We start from the raw sequence: 21,806 nt of genomic DNA, 5'->3' as shown, positions 1-21,806 counted from the left end.
TGAAAGATTCATAGTGCTGCGCCGGTTCCAGGGCGTCTTTTCAACTTGTGTAATTCATTTCCATGTGTAATTTAATAGTTTAGTTTAGTTCACTGCCCCTCCGCCTCCATTTGCCCCTCCCCCTTCCAGAGACGTCAGTTCGTGGCCAATGGGTGACCGGGCAGCGAGAGAAAAAAAACAAAAACAAAACAAAACAAACCCTCTGTGGATCTTCCAGGACCTCCGCAGTTCCGCCCCGACAGACTGGGGACTCTCTTGACAGACTGCGGCTCCGGAGGAACCGGTGAGACGACCGACTCAGTGAGTCAGTGAGTACGTTTGTACACTTTGGTTCTGAGTCTCTGCTTCTGCTGCTGCTGCTGCTGTCCCTCTTTCCAGAACCTCGGGCGTGTCAAAGTGAAAGTGAAAGTGAAAGTGAAAGTGAAGTGGATTCATGCCGGTGTCGGTTCGGACGGATCGAGTTGACGCCAGAGTTCCTCCCGCCGAGTTTCTGCTGCTGCTGCTGCCGCCCACCCCGAGTTGACAGCTTAGTTCAGGTGAGTTCCCACTTCAACGTTTACATTCACTTGCAGACATGCTTGCGGTTTGGCGCCATCTTGTGGACACGAGACGCTCTCAGCAATGGTTCGTGGAGGAAGCAGGTTGAGCAGCAGCAGCAGAACTTTCATATCCTTCGCTGTTCTGGAAAGGAAGCCACCCGATTGGTTGATTGGCCTCCCGTCGATCAGCCTCTCCGCTCTGTGTCTGCAGGCCACTGCGACTGTCGGGGGAGTTGTGTTGACTTTGTGTTGACTTTGCCTGCCCCGACGTTGTGTTCTCCTTCAGCCATGGGATTCTTGTGGTCCAAGCCCGAGCCGTGGAGGACCATCCGGTGGGGGTGAGTTCTGCTCCGGGTTCCGTCCCTGCTTGTTCCGCTGGTTGGTTTGCTTTGTTGGAGATGTGAGGCTCCTCCTCCTCCTCTGAGCAGAGAGAGAGACACGGACCTCCAGTACATCAAGGACTTCCTCCTCGACAGCGACATGCAGCAGATAAGGATTCTCTTCTTTGGGCCGGTGGGAGTAGGAAAGTCCAGTTTCATCAACACGGTCCACAGCGCCTTGCAGGGACGGATGTACACGCAGGCCGGCGTGGACAACACCGCTTCTACGAGCTACACCAGGAAGGTAGGGAGGAACCTTCGGCCCTCTTCTTCTTCTTCACTCATCGATCCCTCTGCAGCATCTCCTCGGCCGACGGTCTTGCACTTTACTGCTGTTCCACAAAACCAGCTGCGCAAAGCAACCTGAGAACTCATCAATTCAAAGAAAACAAAACGGCCTCAATATTTTAATATTTTATCTGTCAAGTGCGTTTTCTTCGGCAGTACATCGTAGAAAAGCAGGACAACAAAGTGGTTTTAACTTAAAAACAAAGCTATTTTTACATGACAACACTTCCGCATTAAGAAGCCATGCAACAAAAAAATGAATCTAAACATCAAAACAGGAAGCGTCACTCAAAAAGCTGGTTTGCTTCGGTCTGTATTTGCTGTCCCGGTGCTGCTGCTGGTTCTCCAGTACACCACCTACAGGCCCCGGGAGAGAGGCTCCGCCCTCTGCTACCCGTTTGTCTTCACCGACATCATGGGCCTGGACCCGACCTTGGGCCTCCTGCTGGAGGACGTGGACGCGGCTCTGAGGGGACACGTGAGGGACGGCTACGAGGTGAGGTGGTCTCCAGATCCATCGACGTGTTCTCCATCGCCCACCTCGACCCAGTGCGTCTGACTCTGAGTCCACATGGTCTCCAGTTCAAAGTGGACAGTCCGCTGTCGGAGGGCGACGACTTCTACAACTCGGCTCCGAGTGACAACGACAGAGTCCACGTCCTGGTCTACGTGGTGCCTGCAGACACTTCGGAGACGATAAATGAAAGAGTCCTGGAGAAGATCCGGGCCGTCAGGCGGAAAGCCAAAGACCTTGGTGAGAGACCAGATCCCCACCACCTCTCTCTCTCTCGCTCTATCCCTCTCTCTCTCTCTCTCTTTCTCTCCCTCTGTCTCGGGCTCTCCCTCTCTCTCTCTCCCTCTCTCCCTCTCTCCCTCTGTCTCCATCTCTCTCTCTCTATCTCTGTCTCTCTCTCTCTCCCTCTCTCCCTCTCTCTCTCTCCCTCTCTCTCTCTCTCTCTCTCTCTCTTTCTCTCCCTCTGTCTCGCGCTCTCCCTCTCTCTCTCTCCCCCCCCCCTCTCTCTCTCTCTGAGGGACCAGCGTGAGTGTCGGGGGTTTGACTTCTTCTCTTCCACCCGCAGAGATTCCTCAGGCCGCCATCTTCACCAAGGTTGACCTCTGCTCCCCTGAAATCAAGAAGGATTTGACCGCCGTCTACCAAGACTGCAGGCTGAAGAAGAAGGTCAGTCTGCGTGGTCCTGATGGTGGCGCTGCAGCTGAAACACGCTGGCTTGTCCACCTCCCAGTAGCCCCTCCTACAGGAGAGCTGGCTGGGGTCAGCGGTGACCACTTCACTGTTGTGTGTGTGCCTGGCAGATGGAGCAGTTCAGTGCGGATGTGGGCCTCCCGATGAGCTGCATCTTCCCTGTGAGGAACTACCACGAAGAGAACGCCACCAGACACAACGTGGACTCGCTGGTCCTGGACGCCCTGAGAAACATCCTCAACTTTGGACTGGACTACCTCCAGTTCAAGAGCAGCAGCAACCAAGAGACTGGAAGGCCTGAAGCCGGTCGCGACCTTTGACCTGCCCTCATGCCAGTCGAAGGCAGAGGGGCTTCCGTGGTTTCTGTCAGACAGGAAGTCACTTCTTATCTATTGTCTAGTATCCGTATCCATATCTATCTGTTTATGCACCTATCTCTAACTGTCAGACTGCGATGACTCGTGAGCAGAGCAGAACGTCTCAGTTTCTCTGTCTTCACACGAACTTGCCTGTCCGTTTACCTCCCATCAGCCCCAATAAATATGAGAGACTGCACTTCAGCCTGCTGTCATGTGTTTACACAAGATAAAAAAAACAAGCTATTTCCATCAGGATCATCTAAAGTTGTGATTAGCAGACTAGCGTATGACGCGATAGCTCGCCAGGCTAATGCTACGTCAACTGAAGATGCAAATGAAAATGAAAAACCTGTGTTCCATGAATTTTTATTGAGCAACATTTCACATTTCTCTGCATGACCGAAAGAAATAGGAGCCGGGCATAAGCCACGCCCCCACACGGGAACACAGTGGTTCCGCTCACTGGTTCCGAGGCTGCACCTCCTCGAAGTGATCTAGTCCGGTGGTGACGATGTTCTTCAGGGCGTCCAGGACCAGCGCTGTGATGTCGCGATCCAGGCTGGTCTCCTCGTGGTAGTTCTTCACCGGAAAGATGCAGTTCATGGGAATCCCGACGCCGGCGCTGAACTGCTCCATCTGGTCACCACACCACAGCACAAGAGACTTAGATTAGATTGAACTTCGGCAGCCAGAAGCTACTGGACGGCGGTGAAAACGGATGGAAGCGTCTGGTCGACCTTCAGCTTGATGCTCGCCTCCCTGTAGACAAACCCCAGGTTCCAGTTGGAGAGGGGGCTGACCAGGTCGACCTTGGTGAGGATGGCCAGGTGAGGGATGTCTGCAGGGGAGGAGCAGCACGTCAGGGTCCAGTGTGTAAAATATGGGCTGATTTATTATCTATTTATTTATTTTGGCAAAAGCACAACATAGTGCCGCCCATAAATACGTCAACAAAAGTGTATACTGGCAGTACAATTAAATTAATTTGGTTTTCTGTGTACGTATATATATATATGTATATATACACATATATATATGTGTATATATATGTACATATATATGTATATACATATATATACACATATATATATATATGTGTGTATATATATACTGTATATATGTGTACATACATATATATACATATATATGTATATACATATATATACATATATATATATATATATGTATATATATATATACATATATATATATACACATATATATATGTATATATACACATATATATATGTGTATATATATGTACATATATATGTATATACATATATATACACATATATATATATATGTGTGTATATATATACTGTATATATGTGTACATACATATATATACATATATATGTATATACATATATATACATATATATATATGTACATACATACATGTACATAGAGCTAAAAGAAATAAAATTCTGCCATCCAGTGATCCGATTTTAGATTGCAGCGCTCATTCGCTCATCAACCCTCTCCCAGCTTTGCCAGTGAGCTACGGTGGCCTGCGCGCACCAACCTGGATACCTCGTCCACCTTCTTCTTCTTTGTTGGTTTATTTGAAGACACCAGCATTCACCCTAAATGTGAAATGCGGTAAGGCAGCTGATTGTCCACACCAGGCTTCCTTAGAAATATGGCAGCGCAAGACGGCAGCTCGCTGGGAGCAAGACCCTCAATCAGTGCATATTCCTATATATCAATAAGAACCATTGAGGAAACCAAATTACTTGTGAGTGTACACTTTTATGAATATATTCATAGGCAGTACATTACGCTTTTACCAAATCATAAATCAGGACAAGAAGTGACTTCCAGGCCACCGTAGTTCACTGGCTGCAATCTAAAATGTAACCACTTGATGGCGCTGTTTCTTTTAAAAATCTCTGAATTGTACCCACTGGACTTTGAAGCGACGGTAACAAAGACAGAGGACAAAAGAGAGAAGCTCTCACTCACTCAGGTCTCTGGCCTCCAGCGTGATGGCCTGCATCCCATTCAAGGTCCTGTCGTCCAGGGGAAATGCGATGTTCATAGGACAGACGCAGACCGCAACGTCCACCTGGTCCGCGGCCACCGGGTTGTGGTTGTAGAACGGGTCCTGTAAGATGTTCTCGCCGGCCTTGAACTGGAAAAACACACAAGGAAACCGTCACGGGTTGAAACCACCAGGACGGGTGTACGGACCTCCTCACCTCGTAGCCACTCCTCAGGCGGCCCCTCAAGGCCTGTTTGATAATTTCCTCCGTTGGCTGTTCCTTCTCCAGCCCTACGGTGTCGACGAGGACGAAGGGGAAGAGGCCTCCACCCTCCCTCGGGATGGTGTGGACGGTGTACTGTCGGCAACACAACGCCACCTCATCACAGACTTGAAGTTAAGGGCCAATTCCAATTCCTCACTTAACTCCTCAATCTCAACCCTCAACCCCAACCCTCGCCCTCAACCCTCAATCTTGGCCCTCAAAAATAAGTGTAAGGGTATCTCGTGACTTAGAAATGGGACACCCCTTAAGTGCAGTTACGTCTTCAGACTGTGGGGGGCGGCCTTACGCCAAAGCTACGTCCAGTCAGTCAAGAAGACGACAACGACGAAGAAGAAGGAGAAGAAGAAGAAGAAAAAGACGACGAGAAAGGAAGAAGTCCTCCTTCGTGACACAACGATGTACACAATTAACGTGAAGCCGGGACCGCCGGTCCGGTTGACAAACCTCGTAAAGTAAAAAAAAAAAAAAAAAACTTTTACGCAACAACGATGTCAATAATCCAGAAAAAAAAGTCTTGAACTAAGACAATAAAATGGTTTGGTTATATTTATATCTTTATTAACTAAGAAAATACTTCCATTTGTAGCTCGCTTTTACATCGCCATCTTTTTCGAAGATGTCTTGGCGAAAATACGCAATGCCTTCTGGGTAGCCCTTACTGCCAAGGGCGGTGCTGGAGAATCTCAATATTGAGGGCGATACAGCCCTGAAACTCGTCCCTCAACTGGACCTTCTTAGAATCGGGACAGCACTTGCACCTCGCGGGAGCGCGCATGTTTGAGATTGAGGGTTGAGGGAGGAAGTGGAATTCACCCTAAGAATCGATATTTGTTAGAATTTCTCCCGTCTGTCTTTTCTGTCGGTGAAGGTGAACGTCCACTAGGCGGCGCCGTCTCTCACCCCTCTGGTGAAACTTCTGCCACCTATGGCTCCTACCGCCGTCTGGTTGTGTATCCTGTTGCGGAGGGCACTTTGCACCGAGTTGATGTACGAGGACTTTCCAGCGCCGACGGGCCCGTAGAGGAGAATCTTGATGGGCCGCTTTTCAGGTCCGCAGGAACCCAACCAGTTAACATTCTCCTGATTATTCCTGCTCACAAGGGGAAACGACGGTCAGAACCAGTGTCTCGTGAGGAGACGCCCACTTCCTGAGTCCAGACAGTGAAGAACGCCGGAGGTGAACTCACTCACCACCACTCGACATTCCTCCAGGGCCCGGCGACATCTGAAGACATGAGAGCAGATCAGGTGAGACAGGTCCCACGTCTGGACGAGTGGAGGGACACGAAGGGCCGCTCACACTGGGGATTTTTTTTTTAAATCGACGATTTTCAAAAACGCTCTTGAAAAAAAAAACCCCGTTTACACGAAGCCGTCTTCAAAAATGTTTCCATTTAGGTGGGGACGCTGGAAATGAGCGCCACATCACGTCTGGCTTAAGTACTACACCGTTTTCAGTAGTTTCCAGCGTCTCCATGGAAACGGGAAAACGTTTAAAAACATTTTCCCGTTTAAAAAAAATGTTTTTTTTCGAGAGCGTTTTCGAAAAATGTGTGATTTCAAAAAAATAAAAAAAAATCAATCTCCATGTAAACGGCCTCTGAAAACAAGTGAAGAGGTCTTACAGGACCAGATGATGCCCATTGTATTCTCCTTCTTCTTCCTCTTCTGTTTCTTATCTCAGCGACGACCATAAGTCGTCAAACTGTCTATGCAAATGTAAACAAGGCAACAACAAGTCAGACGTGCAGCTCAGCTCATCCCTCGGGATTCACCTCCGCTCTTTTTTTCAAATGGCAAACAAGTCAACAGTATTAAACAAAGAATTTAAGCTCAACTAAACTAAAATGGATTTTGTCATTGTTTTTCCATATGTATTTTACAACCACAAAAGGGAAAAGACATTACAAAATGTACCTTTATCATTGTATTTATTTATTTCTCTTTATATTTATTTACGTATGTATTTATTCATCATTTTGGCACTCCTGTGATTCCACAGACGTACAGGCTGTAATGAAGGCACTCTGCTCTCATGGCAAGAGAATGAACCAGAGTCATTGAAATAAATCTGTTTTCTAAAATCCCTTTTGTGGAGAAATATCAGTAAAATAACCGTACAAACCATTCAGACGAAACCAGGATTGATTTTTTTTTTTTTCATGACGAACGACGAGTTAATTTCTTACCTCTTACTGCTCGTCGTCTGCCGACTTCTCGAGAAAAACACTGAGCAACTGAAAGTGAAAGTGCAAACAGGAAGAAACAGGGGCCGCAGGAAACGCATTGTTTGACAGGAGTTTTATTCATAAGCTTGATATTGTGTATGAACATGACATTTTCACCAAAACAACCCGACTCACGTTCGTCGAAAGACTTGCAAATTATACAATAACAGTGCACGCAGATATTTCACAACCAGAGACATATTTAAATGTTATAATTATTGTTTTGTTTTTTTGTTTTTTGTTTTTTTGTTTTTTCAACTTCGCAACCCTGAGTGCAGGAACAAGCGGGTCTGGACAGTGGATGGATGGATGGGTGCTTCGACAAACGATGCTTTCAACGCTTTCAACGCCAGGCCGCGCTGCAGGGCAGTCAATGACGTCACCGGGGGCTGTCAGACGACAAAACAGGAAGAGAGAGGAGCATTGTGCTCGAAGCTTCCAGGAGAGTTTGTCTGTCTCGGTCCCCGGGAAGCACGGAGAAGCCGAACCGGGACCGGAGCAGAGGTTGAGCCGGGCAGCGACCGTGTGAAGGAAGGTAAGGAGCCGGGAAGGTGCCAGAGCTAGCGGGCTAGCAGCAGGCTAGCAGGGGGGGCTAGCAGCTGTCTGGGGATATCATATTAGCGCTGTGCAGGCCGATCATGTGAGCCACTGACAGCTCGTCACAACACCGCGGACATTCCTAGCAGTCTGCTGGTGTTTTAGAACCACACCGGCTGCGGCTCGATGCTCGCACTTCCGGTTGCAAGATGAACAGAGCTGGAGGAGTGCGCCGCTAAAAAGGACCCGGACTCTGGCCGAGCAGCGGCTGAGGTGCTGGACGTGCTGGAGGTGACGGCCACAGTTGTCGACACCGGCCCGGTGTTTCGGTTCAATTCGCTACTACGTTAACTGGCTACCTTTGTTTACTCGCATCTGTTGGTGTCCTAGCTTGCTACAGCAGAGCGGACGTTAAAACCCGGAAGTGATTTCTCATGTTGCCCTCGCCACTGCCTGTTAGTAAACCATTTCTTCGAAGTGGCGTACTACTCGCACCTGTTCCGTTTATTTAAAAAAAAATAAATTAATAGCATATTTAACTGGGTCCAAGTGAACACATTCCGTGTTATTTAAATGTCTCATTGTCTGTCTGGTCGAAACAGTGTGAACTTACAGAGGTGGAAGGTGTTTTAATGAAGTGTGTTCGTGTGTGTGTGCCCTTATTATCCGTGTGAAGTCTATTTAGCGATCGGCTTACCTTTAAATGGACACACCTACATTTATTATTATTATTATTACTATTATTATTATTATTATTATTATTATTATTATTATCATCAAAAACAAACGTGGGTACCTGGGCGTCAGTACCAGGAGGGAGCTACACAACGTTCCAAGCACGACTGCGTTACGTGCCATTTCTGGTTAAATATGCTACAAAAATGGGACAAGTGCGTGTAGCGTCGAATAATTAATTTACTAACAGGCAGTGGCGAGGGCAACAAGCGAAATCACATCCTGGTTTTAACATCTCCTGTAGCTCGGACAACTACAGGTGCGAGTAAACAAAGGCAGCCTGGCCAGTCAACATGTCGTAGGGAGTTCATCCCAAACACCGGACTTCACCCAAGAGCGGCTGATGCTTCTTGTCTGTTCTTTTTTGCGCACACAATACAATACAAAGGGCCAGCTAGCCAGCTAGCCCTGCAGCTGGCGTCTTACAGTGAGTGCTTTTATTTTGCTTTTTTTTTTTTTTTTTTTAAATCTTTATTTTAATTTGCAATGTACAAACAAAGTAACTGTTGGCTTCACCAATATGACTTCATCATATTTAATATACGATAAGTCTCATCAGTTATAAAGCCAAACAGAACAGAAGTAAAAGTTCTCAGGCTTGATGTTGGCACGTAAACAGGCGCTCCCGGCCACTGTGCAGGCATTCTAGTCTTTTTGCACACCAGCAAGGGGCGCTGTGTCAACAGCAGGGCTCCTATTCCTCGAGGTACGCAGATATTGCAAAGAAAAATGTTCAACTGTAGTTGAGAGACGAGAAGTTGAGTTCCAACTAAGAACAGAACTGATCAGGAAAGATGAACCAGGAGTTGTGACTTGATTTCACAGCTAACAGTCACAAAGATAATCGACGAACTTCCTGATTTGATCCCGCCCTCTCGCAAGTGACCACTTCCTGTAACTGACCCCTCCCTGTGTGTCCCGACAGTATGGAGGATGATGAACTTCCGTCAGAGGATGGGATGGCTGGGCGTGGCCCTCTACCTCCTGCTCAGCGCCGCCGCCGTCTACTACGTCTTTGAGGTGCACACCGTCAGCGTGGAGCACGTGCTGCAAGGGGGCGGGGCCAGCACGCCCTCGCCGGCGCCAGCCTGGTACCGCAGCGTGGGCGCCCGCCTGCCGGCGCTTCCCGCCTGGACGTGGGCGCCGGTCTTCCTGCTGCCGTACCTGCAGCTCTTCCTCTTCCTCTTCTCCTGCACGCGGGCCGACCCGCGAGCCGTGGGCTACTGCGTTCTTCCCGTCTGCCTCGCGCTGCTCTGCAGCCGCCGCCGCCGCCACCTGGCCGCACGGAAACCGGCCAATCACAGGGAACCGCCGCTCATCGATACGTGAGGAGTCGCTGTATGTGATGTCACTTCCTGCGTGCCTTAAAACGGGTTGACTTGACTCTCTGGTTGGCGGTAGCCATCGTGTGTTCTGAGAGAGAGCAGGGGTCGCGACCTCAGTGGCGACTGTCGGGAACAAGGCACCTGTGTTCCCCTCTGCGGCCTGTTGTAGCCGGACTGACCAGGAGACACTGCAACACTGTCCTGCTGCTGCTGCGGTGAACTCACGTTGGAGAGCCCTGTGTTATCCAATCAGCAGTGCCCTGTGCACGCCCCCCCCTGGGAAACAGCCAATCAGACGCACAGATCCCGCTGCATCTGAAAACACCGTATGGCGGGAAACTTGTACAAACACACACACACACACACACACACACACACACACACACACACACACACACACACACACACACTTGACCTGACAACAACCAGCTGGTCAGCTGTAAAAAAATATTTAATAAAGTGACACTGGTTGTGATGCCATTGTGTTGGTTGCACTCCTGGTCTGACATCTTTTCTTTTCATCAAGTTACAAAAATGTACAATGAGAAACTGAATCACTGTTTGTGCCGTTCGTCAGAAATATACAGCGCCACTTTGTCGAAATAAATAAAACATTTTTTTTTTTTCCAACATGACTGTATTGAACCACGCTTCTTCCCTGCACGCAAAGCATTGTGGGTAGGAGTCCTCTGTCGTGTCCCAGGTGTCAACGGACACACCAGTAGCCTGAGGAGCCGCTGCTGCTGGGCGCCACTCCGGTAAAACGCAGCGAGTTTAACGTGAGCAGGTGACGTCATCTGCCAAGTCAGTGTCGGTGGCGTTTAGCCTGAGGGTGCGGCTCACCGTCGGCGTCGTCGCTGTCCTCTTCCTCTTCCTCACCGGCTGCACAGAGGGAGACGCACTTTATCATATTTGTAATCCAAACCCTCCAAAAGTGGACTTTCAAAGTTTCCGCTTCGTTTCCATTACAGCCCCCCGCCGCCCCCAAATGTCATGTTTATATTGTAAAACTGAAAGTATGTCAACCCCAGGAAGAGTAGCCGCTGCTTCGCAAAGGTTCATGAGGAGTAAACATGAAATAAAAGCCATATTTCTACATTTGTTTTTTTGACAAAGTACATTTGCGATTTATTAACAACAATTAAAATTCCACTTTATTCACGAAATTTCAACCTAAAACTCGAAATGAAAACTTTAATGAAAATCTCATTCCTGCGCGCTCTCTCTCTCTCTCTCTCTCTCTCTCTCTCTCTCTCTCTCTCTCTCTCTCTCTCTCTCTCTCTCTCTCTCTCTCTCTCTCTCTCTCTCTCTCTCATACAAGACAGTGCGGACATGAAGAACAGCAAAACGCCAGTGAAGAAATGGCTCTGGGGCTGTGTTTTCGCATTAGCCACAGAAGCTACCAACTGTTAAAAGTGAACTGTTGCCTATGTGATTACCCTTCGCACGCGAGGTAGAAGTGAGAGACTTTGCAGCCACCAATCAAATGAGTTGGGGACGTCGTTAACAACCACGTCCTTCCTCCCTTCCCGTTTCCCCCTGGGGAAAGAAATGTAGCTTCCGCGGCTGGCTGCGCGAGCCGAGCTCATGCAAGCCATGGGAGTCGCGCTCACCTTGTGCGCAGGCGCCGAGGGCCTTCTCCCGCTCCACCAGCTCGCTGAGGAGCCGCGAGACGCTGGCGCGGAGCTCGCGGAGCCCGCTGCCGAGCGACGCCAGGTTGTCATCCACAGCGACGCGGAGCTGCTCCGTGGAGCCGCCGCGGAGCCGCAGCTCTGCCCGCACGGCCGCCGCCATCTTCTTCGCTCCGCCCCGCCGCGACGTCACTTTGCGTCAGCACGCCGCCGCCACGCACACGTGACGTTGGTGATGGGAAATGCAGTTCTTAAGGATCAGTCAGATGGATGGATAATTAATTTCCTTCCGGGGAAACCCAGGTGTCCAGCAGACAGTTTACGCCAGAAACAACAAAGCACCAATCACTGACAAACCGGTCTGAGGGGTTGCAGCATCTTTTCTTTGATCAAGCGACAAGGTTTGAAAACAAGTGCTGGGTCTCAATTCAGGTTCTGCACCCTTGAGACCGAGTGTCCTCCGTCTGAAGGAAGCGTTCTTAGAGTTCCCAGCCTAGAGGGACGAACCAAACCCCGCCTCCCTGGTAACCACTCGGGACGGTCTAGCCTTCGGCGTATTTCCTCGTTTCGTCACCGCCGTTCCCTCCGGCTGGCCAACCCCGGAAGTGACGTTTTCATAGCATCAAGCTAACCATTGGTTCGCCATCTAACAACAACATCTGCCGTTGGATGATCAAATAAATAAAATCCTACGTTAAAAACTGGATACTTTATGTGAAACTTCAATATTTAGATTTATATGTTGTGTCTTAACCAGTACATGCCGCTAATTTCAGCCGACTTCCGAGGATCCCACGATGCTTTGCAGCAGCACGCAAAGCATCATGGGATACCCAAGTGCGCGAAGGATAGTAGCGGTGTATCCTTGGAATCGGCTAAAAACTAGTGCGTATTTCCGAGGGCACATTTTCAGCGTCCTAAGCACCCTCGGGAAGTGGGAGGAGCCTTCGCGCAGTGCTATGACGCAACTTCCTTTCAAAATGCGCACTTCAAGGACGCAGAACCTGAATTGAGACACAGCAAAGGTGTTGCCTCACAACCTCCACGCTCACCTGGCTGTTCCTCGGCTCGTTGACACACCTGGAGCTCCTCCCCTGCCATCAGCTCCAGCTGTCTGCAGCTCCGGCTCAGCAGTCACTCTGCCAGATTGCAGCACTTCCCTCCAGACGGGTTCCCCGTTGCCGACCCAGTTTGTCCTGGTGCCGACCCAGTTTGTCCTGGTACCTGCCTGCCCGTTCCCCTGGTTCTGATGACCGTGGGCAGCATCTGCAGCCATGGTGTCCTGCTGCTGTTTCACTACTGGGTTTCGTCCCATCTGCGGCCGCGTGACACTTGTCCTCGACACTGACGCTGAGCTTCTCCCTTTTGCAATTCTTGAATTATTCTGTATTTTATTGTCTAATTTATGAAGGCAGATGACAGAGAGGCACACAACACAATGACACCTGCAGTTTAGTCGAATAGACTGTGGAGACAGAAATGAAGAGACTCCTGCAGCTCGGAGGTCATTTCTCCTCTCTTGGCTTTGCTTTCACACTGAACTGCAACTTCCTGTCATGATGTTATATTAAAAACAAAAAACTCTTCCGATCTCACGCCTCAGTTTCTCAGTAGACGGCAGCTGGACGTCCTCAGGCAGAGATGTTCTCCAGGCTGCCAGCTTTCAGAGAGCTGAACTGATCTCCTCTGTTTTCCATGTTGAACACCTCAGAGACTCCAGAGAAAAGCTGCCACTCACAAACATCAGAGATCTTTTTTCTTTCAACTGGGTCTTCACAGTTAGCAGAGTGATGGCTGTCGGCAGCACAGGGGTGGAGGAGCGAGACGGAAGAACCTTTGGAAGCCGGAGGGTGAAGATGTGTGTGAGTGTGTTTGCCACACTCATCATCTCTGTTGCAGGTAAGAGCTGAAAAAATGCCAAAGACTTTTTCACAAATGATGGTGTCCAAGTTGAGAAGGAGGAAGTGAGCTTTGCTTCCTAACATCCTGACTTCAATACAGTCTAGAAATGCTTCCACTTGATTTTCCCTTTATTCTTACAGTTGCAGAGTGTCAGTTTGTTGCTGTCAGGAACGGAGACAAAGTTACTTTACCCTGTGGACGACAGCTTCCCAACTGTAGCAGTGTTGACTGGGTGTTTATTGGGAGGTCCTTGTGTGTGTGTGTCACCCTGTTTTGGCCCACCACCATGGAGCCTGATTCTTGGAAGAATGGGCAGAGATGATGAGGAATATTTCACCTTTGTTTCCTGGAAACAAGGCTGTTTGTCTCTTTTGTCTGCAGGGATGAACTTTGTTACCATGTTGTTGTTTTTCTCCTCCGTCTTCACCAGTGACCAGAACTGACAACCATCAATTGTCCTGCTCTGTGACATCACAAGGTTCCTTTATACACAAAGTGAGGTGGCTGTATGATGGAAAACCTTATTCACAACCTGAACCCAGGTATGGAAGCCAACACACTGTATCAATGTGCCAAGACTGTGAGGAGCCACTCCAGGAGGAGCTCTTCTCCTGTGAGGTGTGGAGTGATTCTACTGATGTGCAGCTGTTTCCTCTCATCCATCAGACTGAAGGTCAGACTGAAGGTCAGACTGGGACCAGTAAAGTCACACCTGTTGCCATGAAAGGACACACTGAATTATAAAATGTTTTTGCTCAGGCCATGATGCAACAACACCACCAATGTTGCAACTGCAGCACTGGCGTGTTGCAGAGCCAAAGGGAAGTTGGACCTCACAGCCAGAAGCAGCAGTAGCAGCAGCAGCAGTAGCAGCAGCAGCAGCAGCAGCAGCAGCAGTAGCAGCAGTAGCAGCAGCAGCAGCAGCAGTAGCAGTAGCAGCAGCAGCAGTAGCAGCAGCAGAAGCAGCAGTAGCAGCAGTAGCAGCAGCAGCAGCAGTAGCAGCAGCAGTAGCAGCAGAAGCAGCAGCAGCAGTAGCAGCAGAAGCAGCAGCAGCAGCAGAAGCAGCAGCAGCAGCAGCAGTAGCAGCAGTAGCAGCAACAGCAGCAGCAGCAGCTACTTTGAACAGGATGTTGGCTGGTGTGATGGAGGAAGTTCTAATAGTGTGAAGCAAGCAGGCGACCAAGAGCTGAATTCTAAAAGAAGCTTCCCACAGACACATGAGGGCTGATCAGTGGTTCATCTCCAGGAAGCTGATTATTACCACAGATATGAAAGTCAAAAATATGAAAGAAATGAGTTTCTGTATTGGAACTGATTGTTGTTGGGGGGGGGGGGGGGGGGTCATTGGTGACGTGAAGAAGTCTAATCAGCAATAACAGATTAACATCCAATCAACCTGATGACTTTCACACTGTTTGTGTTCCAGTTCCAAGCTGGTGGTCCTTCGCAGTGGCAGCTGCAGCTGCAGTGGCACTGCTGGCCATCCTGGTGGTCGTCATCATCTGCCACAGAGCTAAAGGTGAGAACATTCACTGATGGAACTCCTGAAGAGAGTTTTACATTCAGGAGCCAAGAGTTGACTCTGTGTGTCTCGTTGTGAAGGCAAGAAGACGCAACAGGACGACAACACAGTGAGTTCACTTTGTTTATCAGCACCATTCTGACTCCAATCATTGTTTCTATGTTTTGGAGTAAGGTTTTTTTTTTGTTTTTAAACGTGTTTCTCTTTGAGTTCTTTTAAAAATGGGAACAAGCAAAAAAGAAGAAGTGACACAATTATGACACGAGAGCAGAGCGGTCTAAAAATATCAAGAGCAGCAACACAAACGTGGTTTGGTCAACACAATTATTTGGTGTAAACCTGGAAAAGCTGTTGAGAAAACAGGATTTCTTTCTTCCAGAACACTTTATATGAGCAAATACATCAACACAACTCCAACCCTGTGGTGGACCAGTCCAGTGTGGAGGAGCGCCAACAAGTGGTGAGACCTCAGTGACGTGACAGCAATGTGACACAATGAATCTCTGACTCACAGCGTGTGTGTGTGTGTGGCGTGGATGTAGGCAGAGCCTGATGAGGGCGTTTCTTACGCGTCCATCAGCTACATCAAGAAAAGACCCAAAGTCACGGTGAGAACCACCATAAAAACACAATCCTACACTGAATATGGGAGAAGATTTGATATTGAAGCTGCCACTGGTTGCAGTGAACCTGAAGAGAGTCATAATTACCTTCATCACTACTACATCATGTGACCTCAACAACAGGTGGAGGTGACGGACGAGGACAACGGAGGCGATGCGGTGACCTACAGCACCGTCAAAGTGAGCAGATGATGAGTGGAACCTCCAGCACCACACAGACCAGGACTGTAGCATCAGAGGGCAGACTCTGGTTCTCTACATCCAAAATATCTCTGATTGTAATATTATTGCCACACACACCAAGTCAGTCTGTCTCAAACCCGCAATACTGTAAACTGTGTCCGTCTTCATTCAGCCCGTTTGTAAATGATAAAAATGCCTTTGAGAGCCACTGTGTTTCTGTTTTTGAATGTCTAGTTGTGGTAGTTTATGTGAAGGATGTTTCAGAAGAGATTTCCTCTCTGGTGTCTGTAGGGAACTCTGGTCTAAGGGTAGAGTGTTTTGACAGTGGGAGGTTGCGGGTTTGATCCTGGCCGGGCAGGAGGGCAGTGCTGGAACTGCCTCCCTGTTGCCCAGCTGCTACAGTGACATCATTCTGGGGCCACTTTTCTCTAAGTTCAGTCATTTCCGTTGACTTTGTCTTTTCCTGTCGCACCTACAGTCAACTCCACTGTGCAACACTGCCCCCCTCCACTTTCTGGTGGTACTGCTGGTCAGTGTCCAGGAGGCTGGAGGACAGTGGAGACAGAAACAGGCCTTCAGTCACACTTTTAGCTGTGATGTCATTTCTTCTCCTCTTCTCTTGATTCTCCCTCCGTGGTGAAAGTCGTTGGCTGCTGTTTCTCTGTTGCAATCAGTCTGAACTGCAACTTCCTCGTATGATGCAGTATTTGGGGGAAAAAAAACTACAAAACTCTTCCGCTCTCACGGCTCACTTACCAGAAGACGGCAGCTCGATGTCCTCCGCTGTCAGCAGCACACTGGCAGTGGAGCGAGACAGAAGAATGTTTGGAGGCCACTGGGTGAAGATGTGTGTGTTTGTCGCACTCCTGCTCCCTGTTGCAGGTAAGAAAGGAAAAAATATCATTTTCACAAATGTTTCTGTCCCTGTGAGGAAGAAGAGAGTGAGGTTGCGTTTCCTGACATCCTGAGTTTAATATAAACTCTATCAAAGAGTCTGGAAACAGTTAAACTGTATTTCCCTTTATTCTTACAGTTGCAGAGCGTCAGTTTGTTGCCGTCAGGAACGGAGACAAAGTTACTTTACCCTGTGGACGACAGCTTCACAGCTGTAGGAGTATTAACTGGCTGTTTGCTGGGAGGTCCTTCCAGATGATCCTCCTGGTTAAAGAGGGGGAGGTTCCTCAACAATATGTAGAAGAATATGGCCCACTGTCTCTCACCAGTGACTGTTCTCTGGACATCATGAAGATCACTGAGGAGCTTGCTGGACTGTTCACCTGCAGATGGAGTGGTACATATCAAGATCTAGAGACCATTTTTCTGTCGGTTGTTACCTGTGAGTATTTAAATCTAATCTTGTGTGTGTGTGTGTGTGTGTGTGTGTGTGTGTGTGTGTGTGTGTGTGTGTGTGTGTGTGTGTTCTTCATAAAGTCAGACATTGGCAGCAGCAGCTCCAGGACACACTTTCTATCATTGTGTCCCATGTTTTGATTAGCTCTCAGCAACAAAGTGAAGCTGCTATTGATTTGAATGAAGATGTTTTGAAGAAGTTGTAATTGTCTTCCATTGTTTTGAGTTTATTGCATGAACAGTCTGTTGGTTCCATGTTTAACTTTCCTTCCTTCTTCTGTTCACATTTTCTCCTGAAGCTTCTTCACTGAGGAATATTTCACCTTTGTTTCCTGGAAACAAGGCTGTTTGTCTCTTTTGTCTGCAGGGATGAACTTTGTTACCATGTTGTTGTTTTTCTCCTCCGTCTTCACCAGTGACCAGAACTGACAACCATCAATTGTCCTGCTCTGTGACATCACAAGGTTCCTTTATACACAAAGTGAGGTGGCTGTATGATGGAAAACCTTATTCACAACCTGAACCCAGGTATGGAAGCCAACACACTGTAGCAATGTGCCAAGACTGTGAGGAGCCACTCCAGGAGGAGCTCTTCTCCTGTGAGGTGTGGAGTGATTCTACTGATGTGCAGCTGTTTCCTCTCATCCATCAGACTGAAGGTCAGACTGAAGGTCAGACTGAAGGTCAGACTGAAGGTCAGACTGGGACCAGTAAAGTCACACCTGTTGCCATGAAAGGACAAAATGATTTTTAAAATGTTTTTGCCCAGGCCATGATGGAACAACACCAAGACCAACAACCACTGGGAGCACTGGGAGCACTGGGAGCACTGGGAACACTGGGAACACTGGTAAGAACTCTGAGGAGCCTCAGCCTGGAGGTGGTTCAGCCACGTGTGTAGTTTCTTCAGCCTCTGGAGGATTCACCTCTGAAACAAGTCAAGTTTCAAATTAAGCTTTTTTGTTCTTCCAGGCTGGTGGCGCCACCTTGTGGCACTTTTGCTTGTGGTCGTTGTCATGTGCATCCTGGTGGACTTTCTACTTTGGAAGAGAGCCAAAGGTGGGAGCATCTTTTCCACTCATCAAACTTTGTTCTGAGGAGAACTTTGCATTGAGGAGCTGAGATTTGACTGTCTGTGTCTCCGTCTGAAGGCAAGAAGAAACTTCAGGAGGAGAACACAGTGAGTGAAGATTGTGTGTTTGCACAATTTGGACTTCAAGTCACTTGATTTATGTCATTTAAAAACACACTGTTCTTTGAGTTGTTTTAACACTGGTGAAAACAACACAAACTGACAAGAGCTGAGTCATCTAAAAATAGAATATCACTGACAGCACAGTGTGAGGACACACACACACACACACACACACACACACACACACAGGAAGCACTAACTCGCAGTTGTGTGTGGTTGGATGTAGGGGGAGCTGGTGGTCAGCTACACCAAGAGAGGAGCCAAAGTCAGAGTGAGAAACACACAATTTCATTCTAATTATTTGGACCATGATGATCATCATCATCATCATCTGACCTCCAACCCAGGTGCAGGTGACAGACGGTGAAGATGGAGGTGAAGTTGCGCCCTCTGGTGGAGCAGCTGATGAGTCCACCCTCTACTGCAACGTCAGCACGTTGGATGGATAAAAAGCCTCCACAGAAGGACTGTGGAGACTAAAGGCAGACTCACTCTGCTGATTGACCTCCACCAACACACCAAGTCAGCCTGTCTCAAACTGGAGCCTCATTCAAAAGCTGCCACACTTTCAACTGTGTCCGTCTTCATTCAGAAAACCTTTCAAAACGCAGCACGTCACTCAGCCTGTTTTTCCAGCCTCATAGCAGCTTCACATTGGGATTTCAATGGAAAATAATTCACTCAATACTAGTTTTTAAAGTTTTCCATTGTCTGAGAACCTTTGCTGTGTCGAGCCAAATGTCCCCAGCAGGGGGAGCTAGGGGGTTTAAGTTAAATTCGCTTTGCTTCTAGTTTTTCCATCTGGCAGAGATTGTATTCTTTAAACTATGACATTCATCTCTATATTCTTTATTTCTAATCGGTTTTTTTTTAATCTTATTTACACTTTTGTTTCGCTATTATGAACATTAAAATGCTTCCATTAAAACCTCTGACATTGGCGTTTATTCTCTTCTCGATTCACTTTCAATTTTATTTACGCTTTTCACCGCTGAACTCTGACCCCACCGGGCTCCCGCCAAATACGATTTGCGGAAATAAACCGGAAGCTGTCACCAGCGCTTGTCTGCTCCTGGCGGGTCGACAACAAAGATTGGAACGAGCCGAGGTTTCGCAGCACCGCACCGGCCGGAATCGATCAGTGTCCGTCGGCGGGTTCGCAGGCAGGTCGCCCGGTGCAGCGGACGGTCCGCTCGGATTTCCTGCCCGGTTCCGTGTTGCAGTCGGTAGGTTTTCTTTGCTTCTTTCTCCGGACGATGATGGCCACAGCAGTTAGCATTAGCCTGGAGCTAACACACCCACTCTAAAGACAGCCGTGTCTATTTTCAACGGACTGCTTCCGTTTTTGTCTGTACTTTTCGTCGTTGATTGACCGCTGATTGGTCCGTTGGTTAGGGTTGGGGTAAGGGCACACTGTTGCCTTCGGGAGGCTGTAGGTGGCGCTGTCAACTTCTCAGCTCCGGTCAGATGAGAACCGGACAGCAGTTCGTCACAGATCAGACCGCTTCCGGTCCGCCTCCTCCACACCTGTCTGTTTTTTTTGTTTGTTTTTTTGTTTTTTGCGTGCTTGTATTTTGGTTCCACGCATCACCGCCACACGTGACAAGGCGCTTCCGGTTCTGAAGCCGGGTGTGTGTTTGGGTATCAGGCCGAGGATGTCGGAGGAGCAGACGGTGTCTCTGGTGGATGTGCTGGAGGAGGACGAGGAGCTGGAGGAGGAGGCGTCGGCCGTGCTGGCCGGAAGTGACGCGGAGCACTGCTCCTACCCTCAGGTCAGCCCGGTGTTGCACGGTGCTAGCATATAGCTTAGCATCAGCGCAGTGTTTGTAATGGATGTTGTATTGACTGTGAGTATTTACATCTAATTGTGTGTGTGTGTGTGTGTGTGTGTGTGTGTGTGTGTGTGTGTGTGTGTGTGTGTGCGTGCGTGCGTGTGCAGGGCTACGTGAAGCGGCAGGCGCTCTACGCCTGCAGCACCTGCACGCCCAAGGGAGGCGAGCCGGCCGGCGTGTGTCTGGCCTGCTCCTACAAGTGTCACGAGGGCCACGACCTCTTTGAACTCTACACCAAAAGGTGGGACATTGCTGCAGCCCCCACCCCCCCTCACCCCCCACCCTTTGTGACGTCACACACTGAGTGACCTGGTGTCTCCTGGGGGCAATGCAGGAACTTCAGGTGTGACTGTGGAAACAGGAAGTTCTCGGGGCTCCAGTGTAAACTCTCCCCGGTGAGTCCAGCCAGCGCCTCGACACCGTGCGCCAGGAGCGTGACCTTTGACCTTTGAACTTTGTTCTGCAGGAGAAGGACGAGGTCAACAGTCTGAATAAATACAGTCAGAACTTCTTTGGGCTGTACTGCACCTGCAGCCGGCCCTACCCCGACCCAGAGGACCAGGTGAGAGCAGCCAGCACCGCCTGGGCTCTGATCCTCCAGGGGGCTCCACTCAAAGTGTGTGTGTGTGTGTGTGTGTGTGTGTGTGTGTGTGTCTGTGCAGGTGGAGGACGAGATGATCCAGTGTGTGGTGTGTGAGGACTGGCTGCACGGCAGGGTGAGACCTCCTCCACCCTCTTCCACAGAGAGCATGTAGCATTTCATACCACGCCTCTCTAAGTCCCATGATGCATCAGGGCGCATCAGCCAATGAGAAGGAGCCGAGACACAGCAGCTACGCATGACGCCGTGACATCACGCTGGATTTGTAAAAAGTCTTTTCTGGAAAAAAAAAGAATGACAACGATTAAAAGTCCAGGACCTAAAAATCTGCAACAGAATGATTCCTACTGACCTGAAATGACCTTTGACCTTTAAGGTTAAAGGTTGTCCTGTCAGCCGTTTTACAGGCGTTTCTTTTTGTATTTCGGTTTAATGCAGAAAAACGCTGTTTTTGGGGCAGTATGGGTTTTTTGGCTGCAGTACCTCAAGTGGCCACGGGGCGGAGAAAGAATCATCTCGCTGCCATATTACCAGCAGTGTGGTATCCACGGAAGCGCACTGCTGCCACCCTAGGAAAAAAAGAAAAAAAAACATTGTTCAGTATCGCGGTGGAATGTGAAAATTATCTCAACATAATGTGAACATAATAGTGTCACGTTGTGTGTGTGTGTGTGTGTGTGTGTGTGTGTGTGTGTGTGTGTGTGTGTGTGTGTGTGTGTGTGTGTGTGTGTGTGCAGCACCTGGGCTGTGCTGTTCCAGACTGCGTGGAGCTGCAGGAGATGATCTGTGAATCGTGCATGAACAAACACCTGTTCCTCTGGACCTACGCTGCACACCTGGCAGGTACTGTAGCTCCGCCCACTGAACTGAGCGCGCTCACCCGTCAGTCATCGCTGACAGAGAAAACACACACACACACTCGTTCTGAAGGAGCTTCCTGCACTCCTGCCGGCTGTGTGACGTACTTCCTGCTCAGTTCCAGCAGGTGGCGGCGTCCAGGTGAAGGAGGAGGAGAAGGAAGGCGGCCAATCCCAGACGGAGGTGCCCGCCCCTTCCGCCCCCGCCCCCGCCGAGCAGAAGGTGAGAGTTTGAAACCCGA

The 21,806-nt window shown here is 49.0% G+C and overlaps 6 protein-coding genes across 16 annotated transcripts in view; 4 read left to right on the top strand and 2 right to left on the bottom strand.

The window, feature by feature from the left end:
• Positions 1–174: 174 nt before the first annotated feature.
• Positions 175–3,009, top strand: LOC142882029 (interferon-induced protein 44-like). Its single transcript, XM_076016485.1, has 7 exons — positions 175–283; positions 826–877; positions 968–1,163; positions 1,557–1,703; positions 1,790–1,961; positions 2,287–2,387; positions 2,522–3,009. Exons 2-7 carry the CDS (start codon positions 828–830, stop codon positions 2,729–2,731), a joined length of 876 nt encoding a protein of 291 aa, XP_075872600.1. The 5' UTR covers positions 175–283; positions 826–827; the 3' UTR covers positions 2,732–3,009.
• A 111-nt stretch (positions 3,010–3,120) lies between these two features.
• Positions 3,121–7,269, bottom strand: LOC142882031 (interferon-induced protein 44-like). Of its 2 annotated transcripts, XM_076016493.1 has the most exons (8): positions 7,233–7,269; positions 6,669–6,752; positions 6,235–6,268; positions 5,944–6,133; positions 4,975–5,115; positions 4,739–4,907; positions 3,508–3,608; positions 3,121–3,406 (listed from the first exon to the last, which is right to left on the bottom strand). In XM_076016493.1, exons 2-8 carry the CDS (start codon positions 6,685–6,687, stop codon positions 3,230–3,232), a joined length of 831 nt encoding a protein of 276 aa, XP_075872608.1. In that variant the 5' UTR covers positions 6,688–6,752; positions 7,233–7,269; the 3' UTR covers positions 3,121–3,229. The 2 variants fall into 2 exon arrangements, with proteins under 2 accessions (XP_075872608.1, XP_075872609.1); XM_076016494.1 differs by lacking the exon at positions 7,233–7,269 and having other exon boundaries at positions 6,669–6,765.
• tmem251 (transmembrane protein 251) lies at positions 6,129–10,503 on the top strand. Of its 2 annotated transcripts, XM_076016495.1 has the most exons (3): positions 6,129–6,291; positions 7,550–7,806; positions 9,469–10,503. In XM_076016495.1, exons 2-3 carry the CDS (start codon positions 7,581–7,583, stop codon positions 9,870–9,872), a joined length of 630 nt encoding a protein of 209 aa, XP_075872610.1. In that variant the 5' UTR covers positions 6,129–6,291; positions 7,550–7,580; the 3' UTR covers positions 9,873–10,503. The 2 variants fall into 2 exon arrangements, with proteins under 2 accessions (XP_075872610.1, XP_075872611.1); XM_076016496.1 differs by lacking the exons at positions 6,129–6,291; positions 7,550–7,806 and adding an exon at positions 8,840–8,970.
• On the bottom strand, positions 10,302–11,736 carry LOC142882034 (uncharacterized). The gene is made up of 2 exons (XM_076016497.1): positions 11,482–11,736; positions 10,302–10,750 (listed from the first exon to the last, which is right to left on the bottom strand). Exons 1-2 carry the CDS (start codon positions 11,660–11,662, stop codon positions 10,674–10,676), a joined length of 258 nt encoding a protein of 85 aa, XP_075872612.1. The 5' UTR covers positions 11,663–11,736; the 3' UTR covers positions 10,302–10,673.
• Positions 11,737–12,736: 1,000 nt separating this feature from the next.
• LOC142882023 (uncharacterized) lies at positions 12,737–19,209 on the top strand. Of its 7 annotated transcripts, none has more exons than XM_076016478.1 (8): positions 12,737–13,398; positions 16,763–17,065; positions 17,496–17,774; positions 17,849–17,959; positions 18,052–18,138; positions 18,231–18,259; positions 18,501–18,545; positions 18,622–19,209. In XM_076016478.1, the coding sequence occupies exons 1-8, from the start codon at positions 13,290–13,292 to the stop codon at positions 18,721–18,723; spliced, it is 1,065 nt and encodes a 354-aa protein (XP_075872593.1). In that variant the 5' UTR covers positions 12,737–13,289; the 3' UTR covers positions 18,724–19,209. The 7 variants fall into 7 exon arrangements, with proteins under 7 accessions (XP_075872593.1, XP_075872591.1, XP_075872587.1 ...); XM_076016472.1 differs by lacking the exon at positions 12,737–13,398 and adding an exon at positions 16,125–16,611 and having other exon boundaries at positions 18,501–18,539; XM_076016473.1 differs by lacking the exon at positions 12,737–13,398 and adding an exon at positions 16,129–16,611 and having other exon boundaries at positions 17,849–17,929.
• Positions 19,210–19,320: 111 nt separating this feature from the next.
• The window catches only part of ubr7 (ubiquitin protein ligase E3 component n-recognin 7), a 3,510-nt gene continuing 1,024 nt past the window's right edge, over positions 19,321–21,806 (top strand). The window contains exons 1-8 of one of the 3 annotated variants that reach the window (XM_076016470.1): positions 19,321–19,500; positions 19,923–20,046; positions 20,214–20,347; positions 20,441–20,501; positions 20,573–20,668; positions 20,769–20,822; positions 21,445–21,550; positions 21,684–21,787. In XM_076016470.1, coding sequence (XP_075872585.1) covers positions 19,930–20,046; positions 20,214–20,347; positions 20,441–20,501; positions 20,573–20,668; positions 20,769–20,822; positions 21,445–21,550; positions 21,684–21,787 — 672 coding nt within the window. In that variant the 5' untranslated portion in view covers positions 19,321–19,500; positions 19,923–19,929. Of the gene's footprint in view, positions 19,501–19,881; positions 20,047–20,213; positions 20,348–20,440; positions 20,502–20,572; positions 20,669–20,768; positions 20,823–21,444; positions 21,551–21,683; positions 21,788–21,806 lie in introns of all 3 variants that reach the window. The other 2 variants (XM_076016468.1, XM_076016469.1) reach the window with 2 other exon arrangements.

Source organism: Nelusetta ayraudi, unplaced genomic scaffold (genome assembly GCF_046127955.1).
Source record: "Nelusetta ayraudi isolate G7.1 ecotype Tasmania unplaced genomic scaffold, CSIRO-AGI_Nayr_v1 ptg000229l, whole genome shotgun sequence".
In the NCBI taxonomy this organism is placed as follows: Eukaryota; Metazoa; Chordata; class Actinopteri; order Tetraodontiformes; family Monacanthidae; genus Nelusetta; species Nelusetta ayraudi.
The sequence above is the reverse complement of the archived record's forward strand: the minus strand, read 5'-3'. Positions and strand labels throughout refer to the sequence as shown.

Coding starts and splice junctions, on each gene's coding strand:
- tmem251 (XM_076016495.1), top strand. CDS start 7,581: ATGGGTGCTTCGACAAACGATGCTTTCAACGCTTTCAACGCCAGGCCG. Junction 7,807..9,468: donor CAGCGACCGTGTGAAGGAAG/GTAAGGAGCCGG, acceptor GTGTCCCGACAG/TATGGAGGATGATGAACTTC.
- LOC142882031 (XM_076016493.1), bottom strand. Junction 6,134..6,234: donor TGGAGGAATGTCGAGTGGTG/GTGAGTGAGTTC, acceptor CCTTGTGAGCAG/GAATAATCAGGAGAATGTTA. Junction 4,908..4,974: donor GCCTGAGGAGTGGCTACGAG/GTGAGGAGGTCC, acceptor GTGTTTTTCCAG/TTCAAGGCCGGCGAGAACAT.
- LOC142882023 (XM_076016471.1), top strand. CDS start 16,425: ATGATGCAGTATTTGGGGGAAAAAAAACTACAAAACTCTTCCGCTCTC. Junction 17,775..17,848: donor GACTGAAGGTCAGACTGAAG/GTCAGACTGGGA, acceptor GTTTTTGCCCAG/GCCATGATGGAACAACACCA. Junction 18,546..18,621: donor AGAGAGGAGCCAAAGTCAGA/GTGAGAAACACA, acceptor CCTCCAACCCAG/GTGCAGGTGACAGACGGTGA.
- LOC142882034 (XM_076016497.1), bottom strand. CDS start 11,662: ATGGCGGCGGCCGTGCGGGCAGAGCTGCGGCTCCGCGGCGGCTCCACG. Junction 10,751..11,481: donor CCTCGGCGCCTGCGCACAAG/GTGAGCGCGACT, acceptor CCCTCTGTGCAG/CCGGTGAGGAAGAGGAAGAG.
- LOC142882029 (XM_076016485.1), top strand. CDS start 828: ATGGGATTCTTGTGGTCCAAGCCCGAGCCGTGGAGGACCATCCGGTGG. Junction 1,164..1,556: donor CTACGAGCTACACCAGGAAG/GTAGGGAGGAAC, acceptor CTGGTTCTCCAG/TACACCACCTACAGGCCCCG. Junction 2,388..2,521: donor ACTGCAGGCTGAAGAAGAAG/GTCAGTCTGCGT, acceptor TGTGCCTGGCAG/ATGGAGCAGTTCAGTGCGGA.